Source organism: Scyliorhinus canicula, chromosome 2, assembly GCF_902713615.1.
Source record: "Scyliorhinus canicula chromosome 2, sScyCan1.1, whole genome shotgun sequence".
Lineage (NCBI taxonomy): Eukaryota > Metazoa > Chordata > Chondrichthyes > Carcharhiniformes > Scyliorhinidae > Scyliorhinus > Scyliorhinus canicula.
In genome coordinates this window covers 44,245,801-44,272,623 of record NC_052147.1, presented here as the reverse complement: position 1 = coordinate 44,272,623, position 26,823 = coordinate 44,245,801, and the positions used below count along the sequence as shown (strand labels likewise).

The window sequence follows — 26,823 nt, the reverse complement described above, 5'->3', positions numbered from 1 at the left end:
TCTCCAAGCAGAATTTACAATATAGCAACCAAAGAAAATACAATGTAACGGACTGAGAACAAGAAAAGTTTTTTGACCGCAATGACTCACTGCATACAGCAGAGATGAAACCCATCATGAAGGAAGGCAGAACTGTCTGATACCACAACCAGTCTGCTATGCAAAGAACGTTTTTAAGCTCTTAATCAAAAGTTACAACTTAAACATTAGAAGCCAACCATGCTATCTGAATAATAAACTTTACATTGCTGTGTTCATATGGTAATCTTGAATATTACATCTCATCAAATTAAACAAAATTCAGAAAATGATGATTATATACAATTAGGATTACTGTTGTTACAGATTCAATCTTGCAATTTATATCAAGAATTATGGTAAATGACAGCACCATACTTGTGGTAGTGCTAATCGTACTATATTGCACGTTGGCCAATAACATGATATTAGTTATAGATCGGTGTCCAACTCAGTCCTCGATGCAAATTCAGATTGTGTTTAGGACTTGAAGGGGTGGGGGAGGGTGGTGTGTGGAGAAATACTCTCTAATGGCTGGAGTCAAATGTTACTCAAAAGGAAGATGGCTGTTGCTATTGAAGATTAATCATATTAGTCCCAGGGCATCTTTGAAAAAGTTCCCAGCGTAGCATCTTGGGGAACTTGGTCGTCACTTCCTTCCACAAGATCAGAAGTGGGACTCTTCACTGATGATTGCACAGGATTTTGCTCCATTTGCAATTCTTCAGATAATGAAGCAATCCACATGAAGCGGGACGAGGACAAAATCCAGGCTAAGGCCAATTAGTGGCTTTAACAATCTTAATTGTGCCCAACAAGGTCCTGGCAATAACCATCTCCAAAAAGAGAATCTAACAAAACCCGAGAACATTGGAAAATTTCTGCAGGTCTGGCAGGTAGGGAGAAAAAACAGGGATAACGTTTTGAGTCTGTATGATTCTTCAGAGCTAAAGAAAGGGAGCAGATATGGTGGATTGTATATTGTACAAGAGGAGGTGGAATAGAGTAGGCCAGTAATTGGTGTGAGCTACGAAAGATTGTAACAAAGATGTAGCAAAACTCAAGAAGTGACAGATGGCTCAGTGGGTGAGAGGATGGAAGGATTTTGCAGGGAGACAAAAAATGTTTTGGGGATATATTAAATATGGTTAAAATGAAAGTAGGTGCAAGTGAAACATTGCTTCATGTTAAAGGAGTGCTTGGGGCCCTGAACACCGAGGAGGGAGGAGGTGAAGGGCTTCTTGTATCTTCCGCGGTTGCATGGGAAGGTGCCATGGTAAGGGGATGGAGAGTTGAAGTGGATCAGGTGTCATGGAGGGAGCCACCACTGCGGAATGCTGGTGGGGGGGGGTTAGGAAAAATGTGTTTCGTGCTGGCATCGCGCTCGAGTTGGCAACTGATGGAGAATGATTTTTTTGAATGCAGAGGCCGGTGTGGTGAGAAGTGAGGACAAGGGGGACCCTATCATGGTTATGGGAGGGAGAAGATGGGGGAAGGGCAGAAGTGTGAGAAATGGGTCGAGCCTGGATGCGTGCCCTGTCAACCACATGAGGGGGAAACTTTGGTTAAGAAAAAAGAAGTGCCATTTTTGACAGTGGCATCATCAGAACAGAGGTGATGGAGGTGGAGGAAGTGGGAAAATCTAACCGTGTCAACTTGACATATAAACATATTACTGTCACTCAATTCTCCACCAACAATATCCAGCGGGGTTACCATTGGCCAGAAACTGAAGTGGAACAGCACCACATAAATATTATGTTATTCAGATTCCAGCATATGCAGTATTTTGCTTTTGCATACTTTATGATCGCAGTTGATGTTACTCCTGGACGGAAAAAAAACTTTTGTTTAGAAAACGTGGGTGAACAGTCACAGGACTGCCAATTATTTTTCAACAATGGAAAAAAATACATTTAAACATCACATGTTTAACTATAATGCAATACTCCTTCACCCCATCTTCGCAAATGTACACAGATTTCAAAGATAACACAAGTTACAAAATATATCTTATGCTATAATTTTCTCAGTAAATACACAGTCCCTGTAATCTGACATGCTGTGGTCAGACATACCTCACTCTGAACCCTAGTTGTAGATGCTACTCAATCGAACATCTGTAGATTTCTCCTCAATCTCCCCAGTTGATTATTACACTGTGAGTGGCACAGTGGCGAAGTGGTTAGCCTTGCTGCCTCACGTCACCAAGAACCAAGGTTCGATCCCAGCCCTGGGTCACTGTCCGTGTGGATTTTTCACATTCTCCCCCGTCTGTTTGGGTCTCACACCCACAACCCAAAAAGTTGTGCAGGATAGGTGGATTGGCCAAGCTAAATTGCCCTTTAATTGGGAAAAAAAAGATTGGGTACTAAATTTAAAAAAAAAAAATTATTATGCTGTGAGTCAACTGATCTCACCGGACCCCGGCATCCACCCGAGTGTTTCTGAACTCCACTCTTGGAAAAAGCCAGCCTTAGAATCTTCTTTCAAACAATGTCTTCCCTCATCTGTTTCCAGCAAGGATACTCTTTCAGGATTTACAAATTTCCTTTCAATATTCTTTTGTTTTGAATAATCTCGAGCTTTTAAACTTTCGCACAATCTCGCAGGGAATCTGCCACAAATTGATTTAACTTTTATCCCTCAGGCTGTAGTTAAGATATCACCAACATTTAGGATTACTAAAAATCTCTCCGGCTTCTCATTAACCAACTTTGCCAGGTCAGCACATTTTAGCTGTGACTTTAACTCCAATCAATTGTACCCCATTTCAATTTCAGTTCCTTTGACTTCAAACTTCCTGGAATTTCTCTTTACATTCCCTGGTTTCTAAAACAAACTGTCCTCTCGCCTCTCTGGGACTTGCATTCTTATCCATTACTCCGTTGTTCAGCTTCTGTTTCCGGCATAAATGAGAGGACTATTCTCTCTCTAGCTTCTGAGTTCCTTCTGCTCTGGGTTCAGTTACACACAACTCACAAGGTATTTCCTTAAAGGTGGCCCCTGGTTGCTAAGTAACAGCTCATTCTTTCTCCAAGCTCTTGTTTACTTTTCATGTCAGAACCCCAAGCACAATAAAATGAAACCAAAACCCTCCAAACATGCAAACACCGTTGTTTAACATGAATCGAACTAGAGTTTTTATCCTTTCTTACACAGAAACATTAAATTCAACTCACTTAAATCTATACAATTTTTCTAGTATTCAACAATACAAACATAGATTCTTAAAACTACCTCTTCTTCCTGATACCTAAATGACATGGCTACTAGAGCAAGTCCATAGGCTGGGTATATTCAGTGGCGAGTTACTCAACTCCTTATCCATCACCCTCAACACCATCGTCCTTCCCGACTCCAAGCCCTTCCACCACCTACAATCTACCAGTCAAGAGTGATGAAATACTTTGAACCTGCCTTGATGGGTGCAGCTTACACACTCGAGCAACGCAACAGCATCCAGGACAAAGCTGTCCACTTGATCAAACTCCCATTTATGATCTTAAACCTCTACTTCTTCAACTACCAGAGGACTGTGGTGGCAGAGTTTGGTACCTATCAAAGGCTTCTTTGATCTCACTTCCCAAACGCATGACCACCTAGAAGGACAAGGGCAGCAAGTGCATAAGAAAACCATCACCTTCAAGTTCCCCAAGTCATGCACCATCCTGACTTGGACATATATTGCCAAATGTCATCGTCATTGGACCAAAATCCTACAACTCCCTACCCAACAGCATTGTGGGAGCATCTTCACCATGTGGAACACAGCAAGTAAGGAAGACAGCTCACCACTACTTTTTCCAAGGGCAACACGTGTTCAGGATTAAACATTGGTGTTGCTGGTGCTACCTATATCCTGAGAATTAATATACGATAACTTGCCTTCATATCGTTCAACATCATTTTTAAAAAATGGTTAAAACTAAGAATAAGTAGTCTATGAAGTCATACACAAACAAATTAGATCTACTTTTCCTTTATAAGAAAATTGTTTAAAAAGTAGAATCATAGAATAATACAGAAGACGACCATTCGGTCAATGGCGACTGCACTGGCTCTTTTGAAGAGCAATCCAGTTAGTCACACTCACTTGCACTTTCCCTATTTTCATACAATTCATTATACAATTTCCAGGGGCTGTAAATTTGCTTTCCCTGCACAATTTTGAGATTTTCCAGTGTGCAGTAATGCATAGACAGAATGGATTAGAGGCCTATTGAAAGATGGAATTGTAAGTATCTACAACGGTAACATTTTTGGTAAACGGGATGGAAGAAATGGTGCCGTATAAATCAGATTCCAGACATGCATGCCTGTCGTACAATTGTAACACACTTTTTCAAAGGAACCAATGTGAAAACTCTGTAGAATACAAATATTTACAGACTGGGAATTTGTGATATTGCTCATTTTAAAATAATCCGTTAAACAAGCTAAGGTAATGGTATTGACTTAAAATCCCGATTTCAGACATCTTTTCTGATCCATAACTTAGGTGCCAAATTGTAATCTTTTGAACCATGAAATACTCTATGAAAACTATTAATTATGCATGTATGAATCTGCGGTAGGGCAAACCAAAACCATTCATGTACAACACAAGTGATCAAGACACCTATCACTGTTCCTCTGGAAATAATTGGTTATAATGGAGTGACATTTATTAACATATTCTAAAACATTCTTCCATAATAATGTTACACAACTTCAGCATAATGTTAAGATTCTGATGAATGAAAATTCACTTGATTCTTTACATAGAGCTTCCTTAATTCTGAAACCGTCATTAAAAGTTAAACGCCAGTTTCCGGGGAGTCATGAACTGTTTCACCATTTCGTCGGTCACCTGCTTGCGTCGTGCTTGGTGTGCTGCGATGATAGGCTGCAGTGTTTCAATAAGTATCTTCTTCAGCTCTCCTGTAAGGAGTTTTCCACTTGAATAATCCTAAATAAAGGAATTCATAAAAGTAATCAATATGTATTAAAATTACTAAGATAATTATGGATAAGGAAGGTCATTCAATTCATCTTAATTCATCCATCCAGAAAGATCTCAGCCTTTCCCTTGCAGCATCCAATTCCTTCTGGTTTAAATGTAAGATTTTCTCCTCCAACACCTCTACAAAATAACATTGCTAATACTTCCTTCCTAAATGAAAAGCCAGCGTTTTGTCAGTTTTCAGAACTTAAAACTACTGGGGCGGCACTGCTGCCTTCGGCGCCAAGGACCCAGGTTACTGTCTGTTTGGAGTTTGCACATTCCCCCCGTATCTGCGTGTGTTTCACCCCCTACAACCCAAAAATGTGCATGGTAGGTGGATTGGCCATGCAAAAATTGTCCCTCAATTGGGAAAAAAAACAATAATTGGCTACTCTAAATTAATTTAAAAAAAAACTTAAAACTACTGAAGCTAGGAGTAAGGGACGTGGCGGCACTTTGCACCAAGGCTAAGCGATGATGCTGTTCTTTGCGTCAAGGTGAATCAACATGGTTGTTCTTTGCGCTAGGGCTATGCAACGTGGCTGTTCTTTGCGCCATGGCTAAGCCACATGGCTGTTCTTTGCGCCAGGGATAAGCGACGATGCTGTTCTGTGTCAAGGCGAATCGACGTGATTGTTCTTTGCGCTATGGGTAAGCGACATGGCTGAGCAATGTCATTGTTCTTTGTGCCAGGGCCAAGTGACATGGCTGTTCCTTGCGCCAGGGCTAGGCGATGTCACTGTTCTTTGCTCCAGGGCTAAGCGATGTCACTGTTCTTTGTGCTAGGGGTAAGCGATGTGGCTGTTCCTTCCGCCAGGGCTAAGGGATGTGGCTGTTTCTTGCGCCAGGGCTAAGTGACATGGCTGTTCCTTGCGCCAGGGCTAAGTGACATGGCTGTTCCTTGCGCCAGGGCTAAGCGACGTGGCTGTTCTTTGCGCTAGGGGTAAGCGAGGTTACTGTTCTTTGAGCTCGGGCTAAGCGATGTGGCTGCATATAGTTGATAAAATATGATCATGGACTCCTTTGGCTTTTATTGTACTGTGTTGGCAATATAGTTCAACATCTAGTGTCTTTGTTGATGGCGTTACTGTATTTGTTTGACAAGTTGAACGTTGATTCTTAATACCGTAGGTCTTAGAAACAGGGGCAGGAATAGTCCGTTCAAGGCTGTTCCACAATATCGGATCTTCTATCTCACTCCACTTTTCCACACTGTACCCACTCCATTCGTATCCAAAAATCTGTCTTGAACATGCTCAATTATTGAGCATTCACAGCTATGCAATCCAAAGATTCACACCTCTTTGATAGAAGAAACTTCTTATCTCAGTGCTGATTGACTGACTCTCTTAATCTGAGATTTTGAACTCTAGATTCTTCAATCAGGAGGAACATCCTCCCAGCAGCCACGCTGTCAAGCCCCTTGAGGATTATATATATTTCAAAAGAGATCACTTATTTTCCAAACTCTGCAGTTATGGGTCTAGTCTATTCCATTCCATTCATGCACCAATCGCCCATTCAGGAGTCTATGTAGTGAACCTTTGTTGTACTCCCTCTAAATTGTATCCATCCTTGGGGAAGGAGGCCAAAATCTGCACAATGTACTCCATTTTATGAATACCTCTTTACTCTAGTACTCCAATTCTTTTGTAATAAAGATACCATTTGCTTTCCTAATTGCTTGCTGTGATTTGGATACAAGGACACCAAACTTCCTTGGAACACCAACATTTTCCCCCCCTCTCGCCATTTATGACAAGATTTTGCTTTTCTAATTTACCTACCGTAGTGGATAACTTTATGTTACATTGTCACATGAAAAAAACATGCGGGCGGCATGGCTCGATTTGAGCTGGTCACGGCGATTCTCCGTCCTGGCCCCGTGGTGAGAGAATCCCGCCCAATATTCTAGTTTTGGACTCAACTAAAATCCCACTAAACTCAACATAAAATTCTACCAACTGATCACACTTACCAAGAGATTCCTTTACTACAAGGCTATTAATTAACCCTGCCTTGGTGCAAAAAGCTAAGTCGAAAACAGCCCGTTTCCAAACAGAATAATGATTTAGAAAACTATATTCTGAATCTATTCTTTGAACTTATCCTCCATACTATTACTGCAAATTTGTCTTTCCCTGTCTACTTGGAGATTAAAGTCCCCTCCGATGGTGGCATCAGCCTTGTTACATGCACCTCTAATCTCATCATTTATACTATACGTGGCAATGACAACTACTGTTAGGGGCCATTACTTACTTTCACCACTGTTTTCTCCCGTGTTGCTTTTTAGTTCTGCCTAAATGAATCCCACATCTTGATTTTCTGAACTAAGATCTTTTTCCTTTCTGCTGTTTTTATCCATCCTTTATTATCAGGACTATCACTAGCCTCCCATTTGTATTTGGCTTCCTCTTCCGAAAGTCAAGTAGCCTGGAATCTTTAGCGTCCAATGTTGGTCACTCTATTACCACGTTTCCATAATTGCTATTAAATGAAATGATTTTTTTTTCCAATTAAGGGTCAATTGGGTTGTGGGGGTAAGACTCGTGCAGACTCGGGGAGAATGTGCAAACTCCACACGAACAGTGACCCAGGGCCGAGATCGAACCCGGGTCCTCGGTGCCGTGCGGCAGCAGTGATAACCACAGTGACACCCTCTAAACCTATTTATTGCTATCTGTTCTATTAATTCATTTCTATTTCCCTTGATGTCACTTTGGTGACGAATGCCCTATAAACTTTGTTAAGCTCCAAATCTCTTCCTGACCTAGTCTGTTTAATTTGATCCAAATAGCCATCTTGTTTTCGAGCCTCGACATTCATACAATTGCTTTTGAATTTACTATTCCCGAATCCTCCTCCCACAACCAATTCATTAGTTTAAAACCCTATCTACTACCCTGGTTGCGCAATTCACCAGAACACTAACCTCATTATGGTTCACATGGAGCCCATCCCAATGGAACAGCTCTCTCTTTAGCCAGTACAGGTGCTAGTGCTCCATGAATTGAAAGCCCTGCCCCCCCCATACCATTCTTTCAGCCATTTATTAAACCTTCTCATCAGTTTGTCCATTTGCCAATGTTTTATTTGTGAGGCTCTGTGTTTTAATTTAGACCAGGTCAGAGTGCTGGGGATGGAGGTAAAACAAAAGTGCTTAAATCATTTTTAAAAATTAGATCAATTCCACTGACCTGTTTTATCTTTTCCAGTTTCTCATCATCTTCGAGAAAAAAGGTCAAATACATGTAAGATACGTCCACTTCACAATTCCCACCATACTGTTGGTGTTCTTCAATAGTATCCTTACCACCTGAAAAAGCATGCTTGTTGACCTGAGGGGAAAAATATAGTTAAATTAAATACATCAATGCACAGGTAATAGTTTACTTTGAAAAAAAGATATTGTTGACACATACCTTCAAAGAATAATATTACAAAACATATTTGGACTAAACCTTGCTTATATGCAACAACTCACCTGACGAAAGCTAGTGACTCCAAATCAACCTGTTGGGCTTTAAGCTGGTGTTGTAAGACTTCTTACTATATGCAATAAATAAGAGCCACTGTTTTGACCACCAAATAAAGGAGCAAATTTCCATCTTACTTACTTGACATATGGTGAACATTACCTTTGTTTTGATTTGCTTTGGTGTATCTGTGAGGAAGATGGATGAATTGGCATCACTGGCACTCATCTTTGTTTGTGCTCCTTGCAGAGCAGGGAAGAAGACGGAATGCAACAACGCTGGTTTTGGATAGCCAATCCTTGGAGCAACATCCCTGGTCATCCGAAAATATGGGTCCTACGTAGAAGTAATACACGTGGTTAAACAGAATTGAGGTTTTGCTCTCAAAGCTAATCTTCGACTGTGGAACATTAACTACAATCAAATTTAAGCAACTACAGGCACATGATAAAAAATAAACTTTGAAAGAGAGAAGCAGTGTCAACAGTGAGACCAGAGGATAAAAGAAGCAGCAACTCGAGGCTGGAGTGCAACAGCAGGAGTGGGACCAGAGCCAAGAGGCAGAGGTGAAAGCAGAGGGAGAACAAAAATGAAAAATAAAGTGCTTAGCATCCTTGAAAATGGATAAATCATCAGGTTCAGAGAAAATGCATCCTGGATTGCCAAGGGAAACAAGATAATAAATAGTGGAAACTCTGACCATTATTTTCCAGTGTTACCTGGCTACAGGCATGATGCTGGAGAACTGCTAATATTATACCATTCTCACAGTGGCCTAGTGGTTAGCACTGTTGCCTCATGACGCCGAGGTCAGTCCCAGCCTGGATCACTGTCCGTGTGGAGTTTGCACATTCTCCCTGTGCAGAGTAGGTGGATTGACCATGCTAAATCCTCTCTTAGTTGTGAAAAAAATATATTATACCACTGTTTAAAAAGAAAAGGGTAGCCCAAGTAATTATAGGCGAGCCAGTCTAATCTTAGTGGTGAGCAAATGATTGGAAAAAATTCTAAGGCACAATATGAATCACCATATAGAAAAGCATGGATTACATCATGGACAATTTGCATGGATTTGCTAAGGAACGTCATTACTGACTAACTTGACTGAATGTTTGAGGTGGTCATAGGGACTGTCACCAAGGGTAGCACATTTGATGTAGTCAACATGGACTTTCCCAAGGCTTTGACAAAGTTCTACATGGCAGTCTACTACTTAAGGGATCCATGGCGATTTGGGTCCAATCCAAAATAGTGGCAGGAAGCAAAGCATTATGGTAGACGGTTATTTTTATTGACTGGAAGGTCATTTCCTGTGGTGCCCTACATGGCTTAGTACTCGAACCCTAATTGACTAATCAGGTGGGCAAACAAATGGAAATCATTCCAAAGAAAAAAGTGCGATTTGGAATGTTTGGGCAGGAAGAACATACACACTCCAGGAATTCATCTGCCACAGTATCGTTGCTAATTTGATTTGCATAATTTATATGTAGATTAAAGTTCCCCATGAATTCTACAGCACCCTTGTTACATGCATTTGAATTTTCTGTTTAATGTATCCCCTACCCTACTACTACTGGAGGCATATAGATAACTCACACTAATGGTTTCCACCCATTGCTGCTTCTTAGCTCCACCCAGACTAATTCTACATCAAGATTTTCCAAGCAAATATCCTCTCTCACTCTTGCACGGATTTCATTCTTTGCTAGCGACTCCACCTCACCTCCTTTCCCTTTTTGTCTGTCCTTCCCAAATATAGAATACCCTTGGACATTCAGTTCTCAGCCATGGTCACCCTGCAGCCATGTCTCCGTAATCGCAATCATATCATACCCATGGATATTGATTCGTGCTGTTAATTCATCTACCTCATTACGAATTCGCCATGCATTCAGACGCAGTGCCTTTAGACTTGTTTTTTTACATTTATAAACATAGTTTTTGTACAATGACCCTATTTTCTGCTAGCCCTGGTTTCCTTTGCCTTCCGCTTTTGCTTTCTACCACAATGAACGGTGATGTAGTCTACATGAACTTCAGTAAGGCTTTTGACAAGGTCTTGCACGAGAGACTGATCAAGAAGGTAAGAGCCAATGGGATCCAGGGCAATTTGGCAAATTGGATCCAAAATTGGCTTAGTGGCAAGAGGCAGAGGGTAATTGTCGAAGGTTTCTTTTGTGACTGGAAGCCAGTGACCAGTGGTGTACTGGAGGTATCAGTGCTGTCTCCCTTGCTGTTTGTAGCACGCATTAACGATCTAGATGTGAATGTGGGAGGTATGATCAGTAAGTTCACAGATGACACGATAATTGTTGTGGTAAATAGTGGAGTGGAAAGCCTTTGATTACAGGGGGATATAGACAGGTTGGTCAAATGGACAGAACAGTGGCAAATGGAATTTAACCCTGAAAAGCAGGAGGTAATACAATTTGGAAGGACTAACAAGGCAAGGGAGTATACAATGAACAGTAGGATACTAGGAAGCACAGAGGACCGGAGGGACCTTGGGGTGCACAGATCCCTGAAGGCAACAGAACAGCTAGACAAGGTGGTTAGAAGGCATAGGAGATACTTGGCTTTATTAGCCAAGGCATAGAATGTAAGAGCAGAGGGGTTATGATGGAGCTATATAAAATGTTCGTTAGGCCACAGCTGGAGTACTGGGTGCAGTTCTGGTCACAATATAGGAACAATGTAATTGCATAGAAAGGGTGCAGAGGAGATTCACCTGGATGTTGGCTGAGCTGGAGCGTTTCAGCTAGGATAGGCTGGGGTTGTTTTCCTTACAGCAGAGATGTCGGTGGGGGTGGGGGGGATCTCACTGTGGTGCACAAAAGTATGAGAAATATAGATAGGCTGGATAGAAATATTTTTTCCTTTTAGTAGAGGGGTCAATAACCAAAGGGCATAGATTTAAGGGATGGAGCAGGAGATTTAGAGAGGATTTGGGGAAAAACATTTTCACCCAGAGCGTGGTGGTAATCATGAAAAACCCTACCAGTGAGGGAGGTCGAGGCAGGAACCTTCACAACATTTAAGAAGCATTTAGATGAGAATTTGAAATGCCGGAGCATACAAGGCTTTGGACCAAGTGCTGGGACATGAGATTAGAATAGATGAGCGTTTGATGGCCGGCAAAGACATGATGGGCCAAGGGTCTCTTTCTGTGCTGTAATACTATGAGGCTGAATCTGCTGTCTTTCACTTCTGTTTTTGTTACCTTCACCCGTTTCACTGGTCAACTTCCAATCCTTCTCTTACTCTGGTTTAAACCCTCAACAGCATTAGCAAATGCCCCTGCAAGGCAAGAATATTGGTCCTGGTCCTGCTGGGGTGCAATCTGTCCAGCTTGTGCAGGTCCCATCTTTCCCCAGAATCGATCCCAATGACTCAGGAATCCGAATGCCTCCCTCTTACACCATCTCCCAGCCACTATATGGTGATGGCTAGACTATCAACTGTTGAGTTCAGTCATATTGTTGTTTGATTTGTCAGACAATTGACAGGTTCCTCCACATGAAACACTATGCAAAACAGAAAGCCATTTTCAGGCTGCTCTCCCAAACATCTAAAATCATTTACATTTATGTAGCACCTTTCCATGGCCTCAGGGCATTGAGTACTTTTGAAATGCAGTCAATGTTAATGTAGGAAAATGTGGAGTCAATTGTGCACAGCAAGATCACACAAAAGATAAATAACCAGATTTGGTTTTGGTGGTGTTGGGTGAAGGATAGATGGATACTATTACACTGGGAGAGTATGACTAAATGGTGCAACTGAGTTGTCACTTTTGTTGTGGTACTGTCTGTCCTCTGAGCTCTTAGACTACAGAAACTGGACAATGAAAATTACTCATTGAGGAATATAACATGTACCACATTGCTTCAACTTGAATATAATTAATAATTATAATTCAAAGGTGTGACACATTTCAAGCACATGTATTTCCTTTGGTTAGCACTTAGCTCTGACCTGGTCAATAGCACAGGGAATGAGACATTGAATATCCTTTTGGCCATTAAAGATTTGTGGAAATGAGGTGCTGAATGATGGAGCAGCCTGGATAGCAGGGAAACTGATCTTTCCTGTCAATTAAAAATACGGTGTTAGAATTTTAAAAATACATTATTTAACAAGAACAGTCAAACACCGTAAGTGATTAACAAAGTTAGAGTTAGATGTTTACTATAAAATGTGATATTTGTTACACTAATATACCTCAAAGACCACAGGTTATGTCTATTTACATCACTATAACACATGATTCTATGTTAATAGTACAGCTTAAATATTAAACTTTCCCTTGACACAATGTAGTAGTTGTTCTCCGTTCAAATTGGTTTAATCGGAGATAATTAATGGAATGCTCATTGCTTAATTATGGAAGATAAGGGGTGGGAATCTCCATGTGTGAGACTAAAGGTGGGATTCTCCGACCCCCGCCAGGTCGGAGAATCGCCGGGGGGGGGGGGGGAAAAAGAGTGAATCCCGCCCACGCCGGCTGCCGAATTCTGCGGCGCCGGGGATTTGGTAGGGGTGGAAATCGTGCCGTGCCGGTCGCTGGCAGCAGCCCACCCAGCCCATGATGGGCCAAGTGGCCGCCTGTTTTCAGTGGGTCCCGCCGGTGTATGTTACAACAGGTACTTACCAGCGGGACCTGGCTCCGCGGGCGTCCTCCGGGGTCCTCGGGGGGTATCTGGCCCGGGGAGGGTACCCCTATGGTGGCCTGGCCCGCGATCGGAGCTCACCGATCCGCAGGCAGGCCTGTGCCGTGGGGGCACTCTATTCCTCCACGCCAGCTGGTGTACCAGTCTGCGATGGCCGGCGCGGAGATGAACCCCCCCTGCGCATGCGCTGGGATCACGCCAGTACACGCTGGCGCTCCCGTGCATGCGCCAATGCGTGCCAGCCGGCGGAGGCCCTTCGGCGCTGGTTGGCATGGCGCCAAGCCCGTTCCATGCCGGCTGGCGCGTTGCAAACCACTCCGGCGCCGGCCTAGCCCCGAAGGTGTGGAGGATTCCGCACCTTCGGGGCGGCATGACGCCGGAGTGGTTCACGGCACTGCTTTGCACCGGAGTTTCCGAAGAATCCGCCTCAAGTGTTGACGCCAACAGAGAATCCTTGGGCTTCTACGACTGAAAAACTGGCGCCACACCTGGACTGATTCCACTACCGCTGAGGGGCTAGCACCGGTGCCGGTTGGAACACAATTGATTCAACTGAAAAATGGTGGGGGATACGCCAGGTCCATGATTGGCACTCAGGGGGCTGACAAGCTGCAGCCACACATACACATTACACTCTCTACACACACTTATCCAAAAACCAATGGCACTGGTTGTGCTGGAGTGCGCCCATACGGCTGATGGGTCATCTGGGGCCAGAGGACACCCAGGGGTGTGCCCTGTAGGGACACCTATATGTCCCGTAGCACCAGGTACAAAGTGAGCAATGTGCGCAACTGCATGGCTGTTATGCCTGCTGCGGCAATGTCCGTCCACCCTGACCCCACAGCCTACCTCCTGCCCACCTCCCACTATTCCCCCCTGCCCTGGCAGAAGCCCATCGGCCAGCGACACAATTATCAGTAAACTACGGCGATGTTGGACACTTTCCACATCGTCTCTCTCTCTCTCTCCCTCAGCAGCCGCCATGCCAGTTTCACGATTTTAAAAGCACAAGTGAACCATGCTGTCGGGAACTCGGCCCATCGGAGGTGGAGAATCGCAGAGGCCCTGGAGAGTACCAGGTCAGGCCCGCTAATGATATACAAAGGGTCTCTACTGTACGTACGTCGTGAAACGCATTGACGCCGTTTTCGAGGTGACGGAGAATCGCGATTCGGTGTCAAATCAGCGCCTGCTGCCATTTTGGCACCGGAAACTATTCCCCGCCAAATCACATTTCCCGATTTTGGCGTCGGCTAACAGAGAATCCCATCCAAGGTTCTTGCGAAAATTAAAAACATTTTCATGGCTGATTGATGATGAGAGCTTGGTAAAGTCGAATAAAGATTTTAAACTCGGAGGTCTCAAGTCTGTTCATGGGGCTATGCAGTAGTTTCTACTTTAGTGGCTACCAAAAGGGCCACAAGTCTGCCCGTAGGAATCATCTGATAAAGTTTGGTGAAATCACAATAAAACAATTGAGATGTTGATGGGACCACAGGGCAGGTGCAAATGAACTTACTGAAGATTACGTGAGAATGATGGTTTCAGTACACACGGTCAAACTTTCAACTACATTTTGGAAATCAGCACTATTAATCTTACCTATACAGTCACTATCTCCAAAGCCAAAGATCCCCTTCACTTGATTAAAAGTGACATGTTTCTGGATTTTAACCACATTCTGATAGAATCCTTGACTCTGTCTGCAACCAGAACAGAATTGAAACATTACACTTTGCAGAACAGGGGTGAAATAAAAAATCACTTGATTTATAGTTAAACAAGCTCAGTTCTAAAGTCATCACAACTGTAATGTTGATGTTATAATCTATCAGACTATGTGGGGTAGGGTAGTGTTGTGTATCTTAGCAGTACATTCTCTTGCCCAGTACACTGTGCCATGGAGTCAGATGGTGAAGAGGCACTGAAAAAGAAGATCGGACCTCACATATTTCCAAGAAGCCTGCTGTTGTACAATGCTGGTAGACCAGAGGTTTGGGAGCAGGCGGCCAGCCTATCCCATCAACCAGATAAGGCTGGGGTACTGGTGCACAGGAGCAAAGGAGGCCATATATGTCATAAATTGCAGCATAACTGACTCATACTTTGGTGTGGATTTCAATTCATTGGAATTTTAATAGAAAATAAATTTTAGTCACTTTAATGCTTTATTAGTACTCAATATTTATTGTATTAGGAACAAATTTAGCCCAAACTGGGTGTCTTTTCTCTTTGCATGTATTGCTGGGAGCACTGCAGTTATTAATAATTTGGCAGGAATAAGCAGAGCTTGCCTGATTCACTTCAATTATCCTTTTAAAGTAAAAGTCTTCTCAGGTTTTTCAAATCATTATTTACAGTTTAGAAAACTATCTTCATTTTGGGCATTTTCCCCTGTACAGTTGCTTCCTCCTCTGCTATAGACATATCATGCTCACCACTCAGCAATATCTCTAACAGATTATCAAGTTAACCAATGGCAAATAGCAGCTTGGGAAGGTATTTGTTCCCTAGCCAAGTTTGTAAGTACAGAGAGTGCACTATTTGTTTTTCCCTTACGGCTTATGGTGTTCTATGTGTTATGTTTTGTCTTTAGGAATCAAGGCTAGACATTATGGCAGCTTTTCACTCTGTGCCAAGTTGGGGTGAGGACGGAAGCTGCACTGTTACTTAAAACACAGCACACTGCAGAGGACTAATCTCCAGAAATAAACCAGCATTCTACATTATTTTATTTTCAGTAGTGTTAATAATTTCAGTACCCAAACACAAAAGACTGGCTGCATTATAACGTACATATATTCTGAATTAGTCTACCCTACACTCCATACTAAACATTTCTCTGTAGATTACCAACCATTACTACTATACCTCATATATTTAGATCAAAATCAAATACTGCAATGAACATACCCTATATAATCCAGATCGGAGAAGATGAATGTTTTATTCACATCAAAGCCACAAGCAATGATGTCTTTGGTATTCTCAATAGTATACTTATAAGCCTGTTCCAGTGTTATGTCTTTCCACAAGTATTTCTCATCATCGGTCAGCTGAACTACAAGAGGTACATCAAAAACATCTTGGAGCCACCTATTTAATAGAATATATAGGCATGAAAAAGTTAAATCATTTTCATTAGGAAAATAGAATCAACAGTAGAACTTGACTTCACTGGCCTGAAATTTTAAGTCAGCTGGGAAAGCATTTCAAATGGGCAGTAACTACCAAAAAAAAACTTAAAGCCTACACTGCACATCTCTTTAAAAAGCACCATGCAAGTATTTTACTTGTAAACTGATGGGTCATGACCAAGCCAGCAGACTGCTGGATGGAGAATGAGCTTGCAAATTCTACACGTAGTATCCTCACAAAGCTAGTAGATTCCCGAATAATCTTTCCTGTGCACATGTTTATAAAACATCATTTTAAGCTCTCAAGCCAAGGTCGATTAAGCTTTTCAGTGGCCAGCAGGTAGAGAATATCAGTTCTGTCAGTGAAGAGGGCGGAGCCAAATTGAGGCCCTGGTCTCATTTAACAGAACCGACAAAATGCAGGTGCCAAATGAACACCTCGCCTCTTAACGCAGCGCTGGTGTTGTTATTCTGCAGCATGGAAACCATCCAGCTGACATCAAATCTAGTCATGCTCCTCCTGGTCCCACAAAAATCTTAAGATAATAACTGGGGTCATATGTTCACCAAACAGGCAGACGCTTGGTTGCCTAGTGCTAAGCCCCTGGTAAAGCTGTCAGCGGGCAAAGCATTGGCATTAATAAGCAAGCAAGGCTACCGTTTTAATGCAAATGTTATCAAGTTAAAGTGAGTCCAATGAAGTTAAGAAACATATATAGGGGGTGCTCTCTTAGTGTATATCTGTATTTGCACAAGTATTATCCAAACTTACTTTGTGAAGATGAATGGAATAAGGTGGCCCATATGCATAGCTTCTGATGAAGGACCACGCCCTGTATACAGGTAGAATGATTTTTTTGTTTCAAAAGCATCAAGGATCTGGTGCACATCCCTATGAAAAACGAATAGTCGGAAATACAACTTCAAAAATACTTTTCAACACATATTTCCAATGTCATGGCCAGTTTTCTGGTGTTGGGAAATCACAAAACAAACCAATTTTCAAATAAATTTTCTAATAATTCCATGTATCTTTAGTTAATAATTAAAATACACTCCAATTGAATGGCATTTTACTAACAGCAAAATTAGAGTATTTTACTAAACTATTGCTTGAATCAGTGGTGGGCAAATTGCAGACTGGCACCCACATGCGACCATATGGGTTCTGAATGAGGCCATGAGATGTTTTGTTGACCGTCACCCATGTGCAGGGTTGCAACATTCCGTTGATTCCCATCCCCATGTAGATCTTTTCCCACCGTACCGGCATGACTGAAGTGATACGCACGTAAAGCAAGGGCAAGTGAAGAGAGGTGCATGCTGATTGCTCACAACATTTTTTAAAAATAAATTTAAAATACCCAATTCATTTTTTCCAATTAAGGGGCAATTTTAGGGTGGCCAATTCACCTAGTCTGCACATCTTTGGGTTGTGGGGGCGAAACCCACGCAAACACAGGGAGAATGTGCAAACTCCACATGGACAGTAACCCAGAGCCGAGATCGAACCTGGGACCTCGGCGTTGTGAGGCAGCAGGGCTAACCCACTGCGCCACTGTGCAGCCCCGATTTTACACATTGACTATGAAAGCTCTGTGTCCAAAGTGTAAATAATTCTTTTGTTTTTACCATTTAAAGTTGATGATAGTTATATATGATTCAGCATTTTTTTATAGCTTATGAAATATTTGCCATGTATTAAACATATTTAATCTTATTCATAATAACAATCTTTTATCGTCACAAGTAGGCTTACATTAACACTGCAGTGAAGTTAGTACGAAAAACCCCTAATCACCACATTCCGCCACCTGTTTAGGTACACAGAGGGAGAATTCAGAATATCCAAATTACCTAACAGCACGTCTTTTGGGACATGTGGGAGGAAACCCACACAGGGAGAATCTGCAGACTCCACACAGACAGTGACCTAAGTGTGAATCGAACCTGGGACCCTGGAGTTGTGAAGCAACAGTGCTACCCACTGTCCTACTGTGCTGCCCATGGGGTCATAGTTAATGAACAAGCCCAATTTCAATCTTGCAGCCCATTGAGATGAAGGAGGGCAACACATGTGGCCCCCTCACTAGCCTAGATTGCCCATCACAGACTTAGATTCACTTATTTTCATATGAAATTTTTAGTGAGTTGAAATCTTTACACTTTGATGCAAACATTCAGTGGCAAAGCAAAAAAGTTTTGTTTTAGATATGTTCAAAGTATAAGTGGTTAACTATATACCTTCAGATGATGCTGAAAGGACCCTAAAAATGCTATTTACTAAGTAACTTTTTTGTTTGATGGCAGTTTATAACAATTGTCAAATGAGGGAGGATGGCAGTTAATAGGGTGGGGAACATGCAACATGTCATATTGAAGTATTACTATTTTTACCTTCTGTCTCAGTAATTCAGAACAGGACACCAAATAGTGAAAAGATGATTCTAAAACAGTCTAGTTCAGAACGTAACAAACTACAGTACAGGCAAATTTAAGATATACCAGTTGCTTTAGCAACAACCTAAAAGGAAAGTTCAATTGTTGGGAATAAGTCATGTGCACTGAAGTATCATACATTACAGGTATAAAGAAATAAAGCTTTACCAACCGATGAGAGAAGAAGATGCCTCTGCGGAGAAAATGATGAGCTTTTTGACCAGTGGCTTGTTCTATTCGGTTAATCAACTCCTGATCAATTTTGTTGCTTCCAAACCGAACTGTAAAGAACAAAGAGGTGTTCAGTTACAAGATTAGTGAAGTACAGAATCACAGGCATTGTAACACAAACTGAGGAAATATTAAACCATTATACTTCTTATCCAACTTACAATGAAAGATTAAAGGATTAATATGATTTTTCAGCTCTGGGTATATCTGCAACGAAGCTACAAGTTAGAGATCACAAGGGGCACAACAGATACCCCCAGCACAAGTGTCACGTTTAACAGTGCTATGGCAACAATAGTACCTGCATTGCAAGTAAAGTGCCTGAGGATTTGCTTTTAAACTGCATATAAATAAATACATGTTGTCCTGTATTATTTTCTCCTCAAAGTATACTTTGAAGAAACCATCCATTTTTCACTTCATTCGTCTTTACAAGTTTATCAATGGTTTGGGTTTACACCAAATAGTTGGTTCCTAGTCAGTCATACCTACACAGTGTCAGCTCTAGCTGAGTTGGTAGCACCTTCGCCTCTTAGTCAAATGGTGTGGGTTCAAGTCCCACTCAAGCACAAAATTAATGCTGACTCTCCAGCAGGCAAGTGCTGCACTGTCGGAGGTGCAGTCTTTCAGCTCAGACGTTAAACCAAGGCACTGTCTGACCTCTCCAATGAATGTAAAAGATCCAACTGCACTATCCTTAAGAACAGTGGCGCCGTTCCCTCCTCCTGTGTCCTGGCCAATATTTATTTCTCAATCAACACCACAAAAATAGATTATTTGCTTGTTATCATATTGCTGTTTGTGGGAACTTGCTGTATTTCCTACATTAAAACAATGAATACACTTCAAAAATACTCATTTGGTTATAAAGTGCTTTCAGATCATGAAGGCAATATACAAAAGCAGGTCTTTCTTTTTTTTAAAAAATGATATAAAAATATAATTCCAAATTGTGAACATTGCAGTCAAAGCTGACATTTATTGTCCATACATAATTTTCCTGAGAAAGTGGTTGAGGTACATCTTCTTCAACCACTACCACTTTTGTGGTGAAAGTGTTCCTGGAATGCTAATAGGATTTGCAGCAGTTTGATGTAACTGATTGATTTGCTAGGCCAATCTCGAGAGCAGTTTAAGATTAAACCACATGGTACGGGATTGGAATTATATCTCAGCCTCAAGGGTAAAGACGGTAAATTTCTTTCTCATCAGTGAACCTTAGTTGCCAATAACTTCACTGTCACTTTTATTGATACCATTTTTTTCCTAAGCGGAATTCAAATTCTCAAACTTACTCTCTGAATTATGAGTAAAGTAACCCAATGACTACACAATCATTCCTATTTGATTTTTACTAAAGCCTTTGTTATTCATGTTATTCTATTGCATCTTAGTTTTGAAGTAATGCATAAAGCTAACATTCATTCCACAGTATGAAAATGTACAAATTTAGATCACTTCCTATAATCAGAACAATTAAAGGAGAGGGATATTCACCAATCAATTTGTCATAGTCCACCCCTTTGGCATTGGATGTCTGCACAGTCCATGGATCCACATAGTCACCATCATCTTCTTCAACAGCCAGGCTATTACTATTAACTGGTGTGCTGTTAGAGGGAGGAATACCAACCTTGTACTCCTGGCCTGTCAACGTTTGATAATCTAGTTTCAGTGCCAACAGTTCCTTTACTGCCGCATCAATTTCTTCCTGCAGAAAAAGTGGTAGTTTGCAAAATGAAACAATTAAAATGAAAGAAAGGGTTGTGGATTATCCACATTCCTTTAGTTATTTACACCCTCCCTTTTATCTTCCAAAACTCCAGATTATTAGGCAGCCAGCAAGATTAACAGGTGACTTATTCCAGGCCTCTGCTCTGCAGCTGTAGAATGCTCTCAAAGTGCTTTTAAAAGGAAATTAATTAAGCCATAAAATATATTAAAAAAGGATGGGCAATGAATACTCAGCTTCATAGTGACACTCATATTTCAGTCAGGAATTAATATTTTTAAAATGTGGTCAGAGGGTGGTGTGTGCTGTCACAATAATAAAAGAGGCTCAACTCCACCCAACTTTACCCTCCCACCCCCCGCCCCCACACACAGTGGAGCTGGAAAGTCACATAGTGCAGGATTCTGACTCTCATTTCACCATGATGGAGGAGTTCCGAAGTCCAGGAGAAAATCCTGCCCTTTTTTACAGTACAGCAACTTTGACTGCTAGTATATGGTGCACATTTTTAAAACAATTCAAGTTCATAAAACATACAAGCACACTAATCATATTGTATTCATTTCTACCACAGTAGTAGAGACATTCTCAATATGATCATCCAAAGTAACCTTCAGTAATTATTTCCCATACACTCCAGAATCTGCCCTGAACCAGTTTTACAGATTATTATGGAAAGAAGGCAGGAGAATGGGGATGAGAAACATATCAGCCATGATCGAATGGCGGAGCAGACGCAATAGGCCGAATGGCCTAATTCTCCTCCTATATCTATGGTCTTATGTTTGTTGTAGGAGACCAAAATCTTGTTTGGTTTGCCACTGAATGCCACTGTTCCGGAATGAGGCAAGACTGGCTATGTTAGAAGTGAGCTTGAACTGTTCCATGCACAAATAATGAAACAAAAGTCATTAAACTATCTTAAAAGGAGTGGAAGCACAATTTTCTTACGTTTAAAAAAAATTGTAGCACACACTTCCCCTCTAACACTATTAACCTTGGTTAACAAATACCACAAAAGCTTCTGCTGGGGAGGCAGATACGGGAGCCAACGACTTGGGTGGAGGATCTATCGGAATTTTTACATCTGGAGAAAATGAAGCACGTCATTAGGGGGCCAGAGGAGGGTTTCTATTCGAGGTGGAAACTGTTTATTTCCTCCTTCAAGAATTGGTAATAGTCAGCAAATGAGGAGGGGGAGGGGAAGTAGAAAGGGGGAGGTTGGTTGGGGGGGGTTTGCACAAAAAAGTGGGCACATGGAGTGGGTTTATGGTTTATTATGAAAATTGTATAAAGTTGAATGAGTGTGGTGCATATTGGAAAATGACCTGAATAAAAATATTTTATATTCTGATCTTCTAGTTAAAAGAAATTATGTTAATAAAGGGCTGGCAGCATCTGTGGAGCGAGAAACAGAATTAACATTTCAGAATTGTGGTCTTTTATCAGATAGTGGGAGAAGGTCCTGTAGGTGTTAGAGAAACGAAAATAAACCAGCAAGCGGGACCTTAATGGTAGTATTCTCCAAAGTATTCCAAATGCCACAGATTAGCAAATATAGAAATAGGAGAATAGATTTGCTGAATGTATGGCTGAAGAGATGGTGCACATAGGTGGGCTTTAGATTTTTGGGCATTGGTGTTGGTTCTGGAGGAGGTGGGACCTATACAGGCCAGACAGGATTACACCTGAAAAGAGCTGTCCTTGCAGGGCAATGTGCGAGTGTTATTAGGGAGAGTTTAACTTAATTGCCTTTAATTTAATTAAGGGGCAATTTAGCATGGCCAATCCACCGAACTTGCAAATCTTTGGATTGTGGGGGTGAAATCCATGCAGACACGGGAAGAATGTGCAAACTTCACACAGACAGTGACCCAGGGCCGGGATCCGAACCCAGGTTTGTCACAGATTGATAATACAAGGCTAAATATAGAAAGTTCTGAGGGTAAGTGAAAAAGAAAATAGAGCAGCAAAGATAAATCAGTATGAGAAGAATCTGGCAGCTAATACAGAAAGAAATCCAAGTGCCTTCTACAGACATATAACTATTAAAGATTAAGGGGTGAGGTTGAAAAGGAAACAAAATAGGGATTATACGTGGAGGCATAGGGCATAGCCAAAGTACTTTGCATTTGCCTTTACCAAGGAAGATGGTACTGTCAAAATCAAGTGAAAAAGGAGGTAGAATCATAGAATCCCTACAATGCAGGAGAACATTTGGGCCACCGGGTCTGCACAAACCCTCTGAAAGAGCACCCTACTTAGTACCAATCCCCCATCCCCGAAACCCCATCTGCACATTTTTGGACTGTGGGTGACACCTGGAGGACATCCACGCAAACATGGGAAGAATGTGCAAACTCCACACAGTCACCCAGATTAATAAAAATTGCAAGGTTACTAAAAACGCTGCTGGGACTTAAAAGTTATTAAAGTAACCAGGACCAGAATAGATACACCTAGGATACTGAGGAAAGTAAAAGAGGAATTGCAGCACAGGCCATAGTCTTCCAATTGCTAAAGTTACAATGTTTGTCAAAAAAGGATGCAAGGATAAACTCCGAATATACAACAACCAGTGATGGGATAGCTTTTAGCAACAATAATCCAGGGGAAAATTAACAGTCACTTAAACAAATATGGATTAATTCAGAAAAGCCAGCACATATCACACACAAAGATTTCGTTCACAAAATCCCTACAGTGCAGAAGGCCATTCAGCCCATCAAGTCTGTACATATGTATTATGGTGTTACGCGAGAAGATATTAGGAAATTGGGTCCAGACACGAGACCCCTACGTAACAGGCAATTTAGGGGTTAAACAGACTGAGGGGAAAAAAATCCTGATAGCACAGAGTCAGAGGGACACGTTCACACCCGGCCGAGTTACATTGTCCCAGTCAAACTTAAACTCATTAGTGGGAATACACAGGATGCCCCAGATCTATTGTTCTTTGGGACACCCCTGTCTGGCCCCTCAAATATTTAGAAGGGACATGTTTAAACAAGGTTTGATGAGAACGATGTCGAAGGGGTCGGCCCGGTGGTTAGTCCTGCTGCCTCATAGTGCCAAGGACCCGGGTTCGATCCCGGCCCCGGGCCACTGTCCGTGTGGAGTTTGCACATAATAATAACCCCAAGTGTCTGCGTGAGTCTCATTATCACAGAATATCAGAAAATCCCTACAGTGCAGAAACAGGGCATTCGGCCCATCGAGTCTGCAATAACCCTTCAAACACTCTACGTAGGTCTACTCACCTACCCACCCTGCTTTTACCCTTTAACCTAACCTGCACATCCCTGGACAATGAAGTGCCAATTTAGCATGGCCAAACCACCTAACCTGCACATCTTTGGACTGTGGGAGGAAATCGGAGCACCCGGAGGAAACCCACGCAGACACAGGGAGAACTTGCAAACTCCACACAGTCTCCCAAGGCCGTAATTGAACCCAGGTCCGTGGCGCTGTGAGACAGCAGTGTTAACCACTGTGCCACCGTGCCGTCTCACTCCCACAGCCCAAAGATGTGCAGTATAAGTGGATTGGGCATGCTAAATGGCCCCTTAATTGGGGGGGGAAAACTTTCAAAAGTGAATGATGTTAATATATACTTTATATCCTTTGCGAAAGTTAGCTAAAAAAACTTCTGTTTCTGGTTCAGTCTCTTGGCCACTGTTGAGAGCTGACTAAGCGTCCGTAACAAAGGGTAAACCATGTTTAACTACTCGATTGAGTTAAAATGATACAAGAGAGAAGGTATACGAGGGTAATGATGTGGTGCACATGATGCCCAAAAGGCATTTATAAAAAGACACATAACAGACTTGTCAGCAAAGTTGAAGCCATGGGACAATGGCTGTATAGATGCAACGTTAGGCTAAGTGAGTGAGTGACAGGGTGAGTAGTGGGAAACTGTTGTTCATTGAACTGGGTGAATATATGCAGAGGGGCTCTGGAGGTCAATATTAAGGTTTTTCTTCATCTATACTAATCACCTAGACCTAGGTGTGCAGGGTACAATTTCAAAATATGCAGATGACACAAAACTTTGAAAATTGCGAACAATGAGGATGACAGTGGTAGACTTCACAAAGTCATAGGCAGACTGGTGGGAGGAGGATAGACACATTGCAGATGAAATTTAATGCAGAGATGTGTGAAATCATGCATTTTGATAGGAAGAATGAGGAACAGCAATATAAATTTTTTAAGAGGGTGCAGGAGCAGAGGATCCTGGAGGTATGTGTACAGAGGTTGAAGGTGGCAGGGCAGATTAAGAGAATGGTTAATAAGGCATATGAAAAGAGAGGGTGGGGGTATGGTAGGGAGGGCGGGTTGCGATTGTTGGCTATTTATTGAGTTATGCGGAGTTCTCCTGTTTGTTATATTTCTTATCTTGGTTGTCGTTTTATTTGATGTTTATTTATAAAGCCTTAATAAACATATTTTTTAAAATAAGGCATATGGAACCTTGAGCTTTATAAACAAAGGTATCGAGTGCCAAAGCGAGGGGAAGTTATGACCTCCTTCTATGTTGTAACCTTCTACAACTAGAATTGCATACTTCTAGTGGACTCTTATAGCATCATAGAATTTACAGTGCAGAAGGAGCCAATCGGCCCATCGAGTCTGCACCGCCCCTTGGAAAGAGCCCATTTAAGCCCATATCTCCACCCTATCCCCGTAACCCTGCCCTACATTTTTGGACACTACGGGCAATTTAGCATGGCCAATCCACCTAACCTGCACATCTTTGGACTGTGGGAAGAAATGCGGAGCACCCGGAGTAAACCCATGCAGACACGGGGAGAACCCGCAGACTCCGCACAGACAGTGTGACCCAAGCCGGGAATCGAACCTGGGACCCTGGAGCGGTGAAGCAACTGTGCTAACAACTGTACTGTGCTGCGCCATAACGTACATAATCCATAGAATCTCTTTAGTGCAGAAGGAGGCCATCACGTCTGCACCGACCCTCAAGAGAGCACTAGGCCCAGTCCCCCCCCCTCCCCAATCCAAATAACCCTGCGCATTGAACGTGGCCAATCCACCTAACCCGCACATCATGGGACTATGGAAGAAAACCACAGCACTCAGAGAGGAAACCTGTGTGGACAAGGGAAGAAAGTGCAAACTCACCTAAGGCTGGAATCAAACCCAGGTCCCTGGTGCTTTACTCTAAAATGTGCGATTTCTTAAACTATTTTTAAAAGAACATTTACTTTTTTATGTGTCTTTGTGGTGATTAATTAGGCTGTCAGGGCACAAATAATTAGTTTTGGTGTGACAATATGGCACGAGAGAATAATGCTCCATGTATTCATATTTTAAAAATGTACTTTAAAAACAATTGTTTTTGAGAAAAAAAAGCTAAAATGAACAATAAACAGTTTCTTATAAATTTATGAATATTTCACATTTCTTTAATCCTCTTTATAAAAATGAAAAGGTTTGCAGGCCAATTTAAAATCCTAGCCAGATTTACACAGGCGTTTATTAACTTTATGCATTAATACAATGCAGATATTTCACCTTTGTTGCTTTGTTTGACTTTAGCAATCGGACAGCATCCCCTTGGACAGCCACTTTCGCATATAACTCCATGGGGGTTGATGATGAAGACATTTCACAGTCAGGAAGAGCTGACACTCAATATTTGGACCTGTGAATAAGACAGGTATAGTTGTTAAGGGCTGCCAGAGGTTCATGGTCACAGACCCAGGCCCCCTCCTCACGGGGGAGGGGGGTTCCTGGTCCCCTCACTCACTCACCGCTGCGGCGGCGGAACGCCCTCCCCCTTCCGATAACCCCCGGCCGGCTTCCAGCTCTTCACTTACAGTCCCGATTGCATCAGAAAGGTGCAGGTGCGGCGGTCTACACGCTCCGTCGCCCCGCTCCGAAAGAACCACGATGCGGGTTGCTCTTCCCCGCCACGCCCTCGCTGCCTCCGCGATGCGAAAATTTTATGAAACGTTTCTGCGGACAAGTTGGAGCGGACGCTTGGAGGAGCCGCACTGACACCCGGAACCATATGTCAATCCGGTCGTTGCCGGGGGAAGCAGGATCTGGAGCGGACAGGAGGCGGGACCGGAAGTTGGTGGGTTTTTTGATTTAACCTTTG

The 26,823-nt window shown here is 42.2% G+C and overlaps 2 protein-coding genes across 6 annotated transcripts in view; one reads left to right on the top strand and one right to left on the bottom strand.

The window, feature by feature from the left end:
* Positions 1–26,740, bottom strand: LOC119953073 (tryptophan--tRNA ligase, cytoplasmic). 3 transcript variants are annotated; one of them, XM_038776893.1, is made up of 11 exons: positions 26,540–26,740; positions 26,235–26,364; positions 20,465–20,678; positions 18,909–19,017; positions 17,070–17,189; positions 16,074–16,256; positions 14,763–14,863; positions 12,463–12,575; positions 8,647–8,820; positions 8,206–8,346; positions 1–4,969 (listed from the first exon to the last, which is right to left on the bottom strand). In XM_038776893.1, exons 2-11 carry the CDS (start codon positions 26,325–26,327, stop codon positions 4,811–4,813), a joined length of 1,407 nt encoding a protein of 468 aa, XP_038632821.1. In that variant the 5' UTR covers positions 26,328–26,364; positions 26,540–26,740; the 3' UTR covers positions 1–4,810. The 3 variants fall into 3 exon arrangements, with proteins under 3 accessions (XP_038632821.1, XP_038632830.1, XP_038632839.1); XM_038776902.1 differs by having other exon boundaries at positions 26,474–26,594; XM_038776911.1 differs by lacking the exon at positions 26,540–26,740 and adding an exon at positions 26,477–26,495.
* The window catches only part of wdr25 (WD repeat domain 25), a 97,748-nt gene continuing 97,647 nt past the window's right edge, over positions 26,723–26,823 (top strand). For all 3 annotated transcript variants that reach the window (XM_038776875.1, XM_038776849.1, XM_038776883.1), the window contains exon 1: positions 26,723–26,799. The gene's annotated coding sequence lies outside the window, so the exon portion shown is untranslated. The remainder of the gene's footprint in view (positions 26,800–26,823) is intronic.

Excerpts from the sequence above, each read along its gene's own strand:
- LOC119953073 (XM_038776893.1), bottom strand. The coding sequence starts at position 26,327 with ATGTCTTCATCATCAACCCCCATGGAGTTATATGCGAAAGTGGCTGTC. Across the intron at positions 17,190-18,908 it reads GGCATCTTCTTCTCTCATCG|GGATGTGCACCAGATCCTTG; the intron begins GTTGGTAAAGCT and ends CGTTTTTCATAG. Across the intron at positions 16,257-17,069 it reads ATTCCATTCATCTTCACAAA|GTGGCTCCAAGATGTTTTTG; the intron begins GTAAGTTTGGAT and ends TCTATTAAATAG.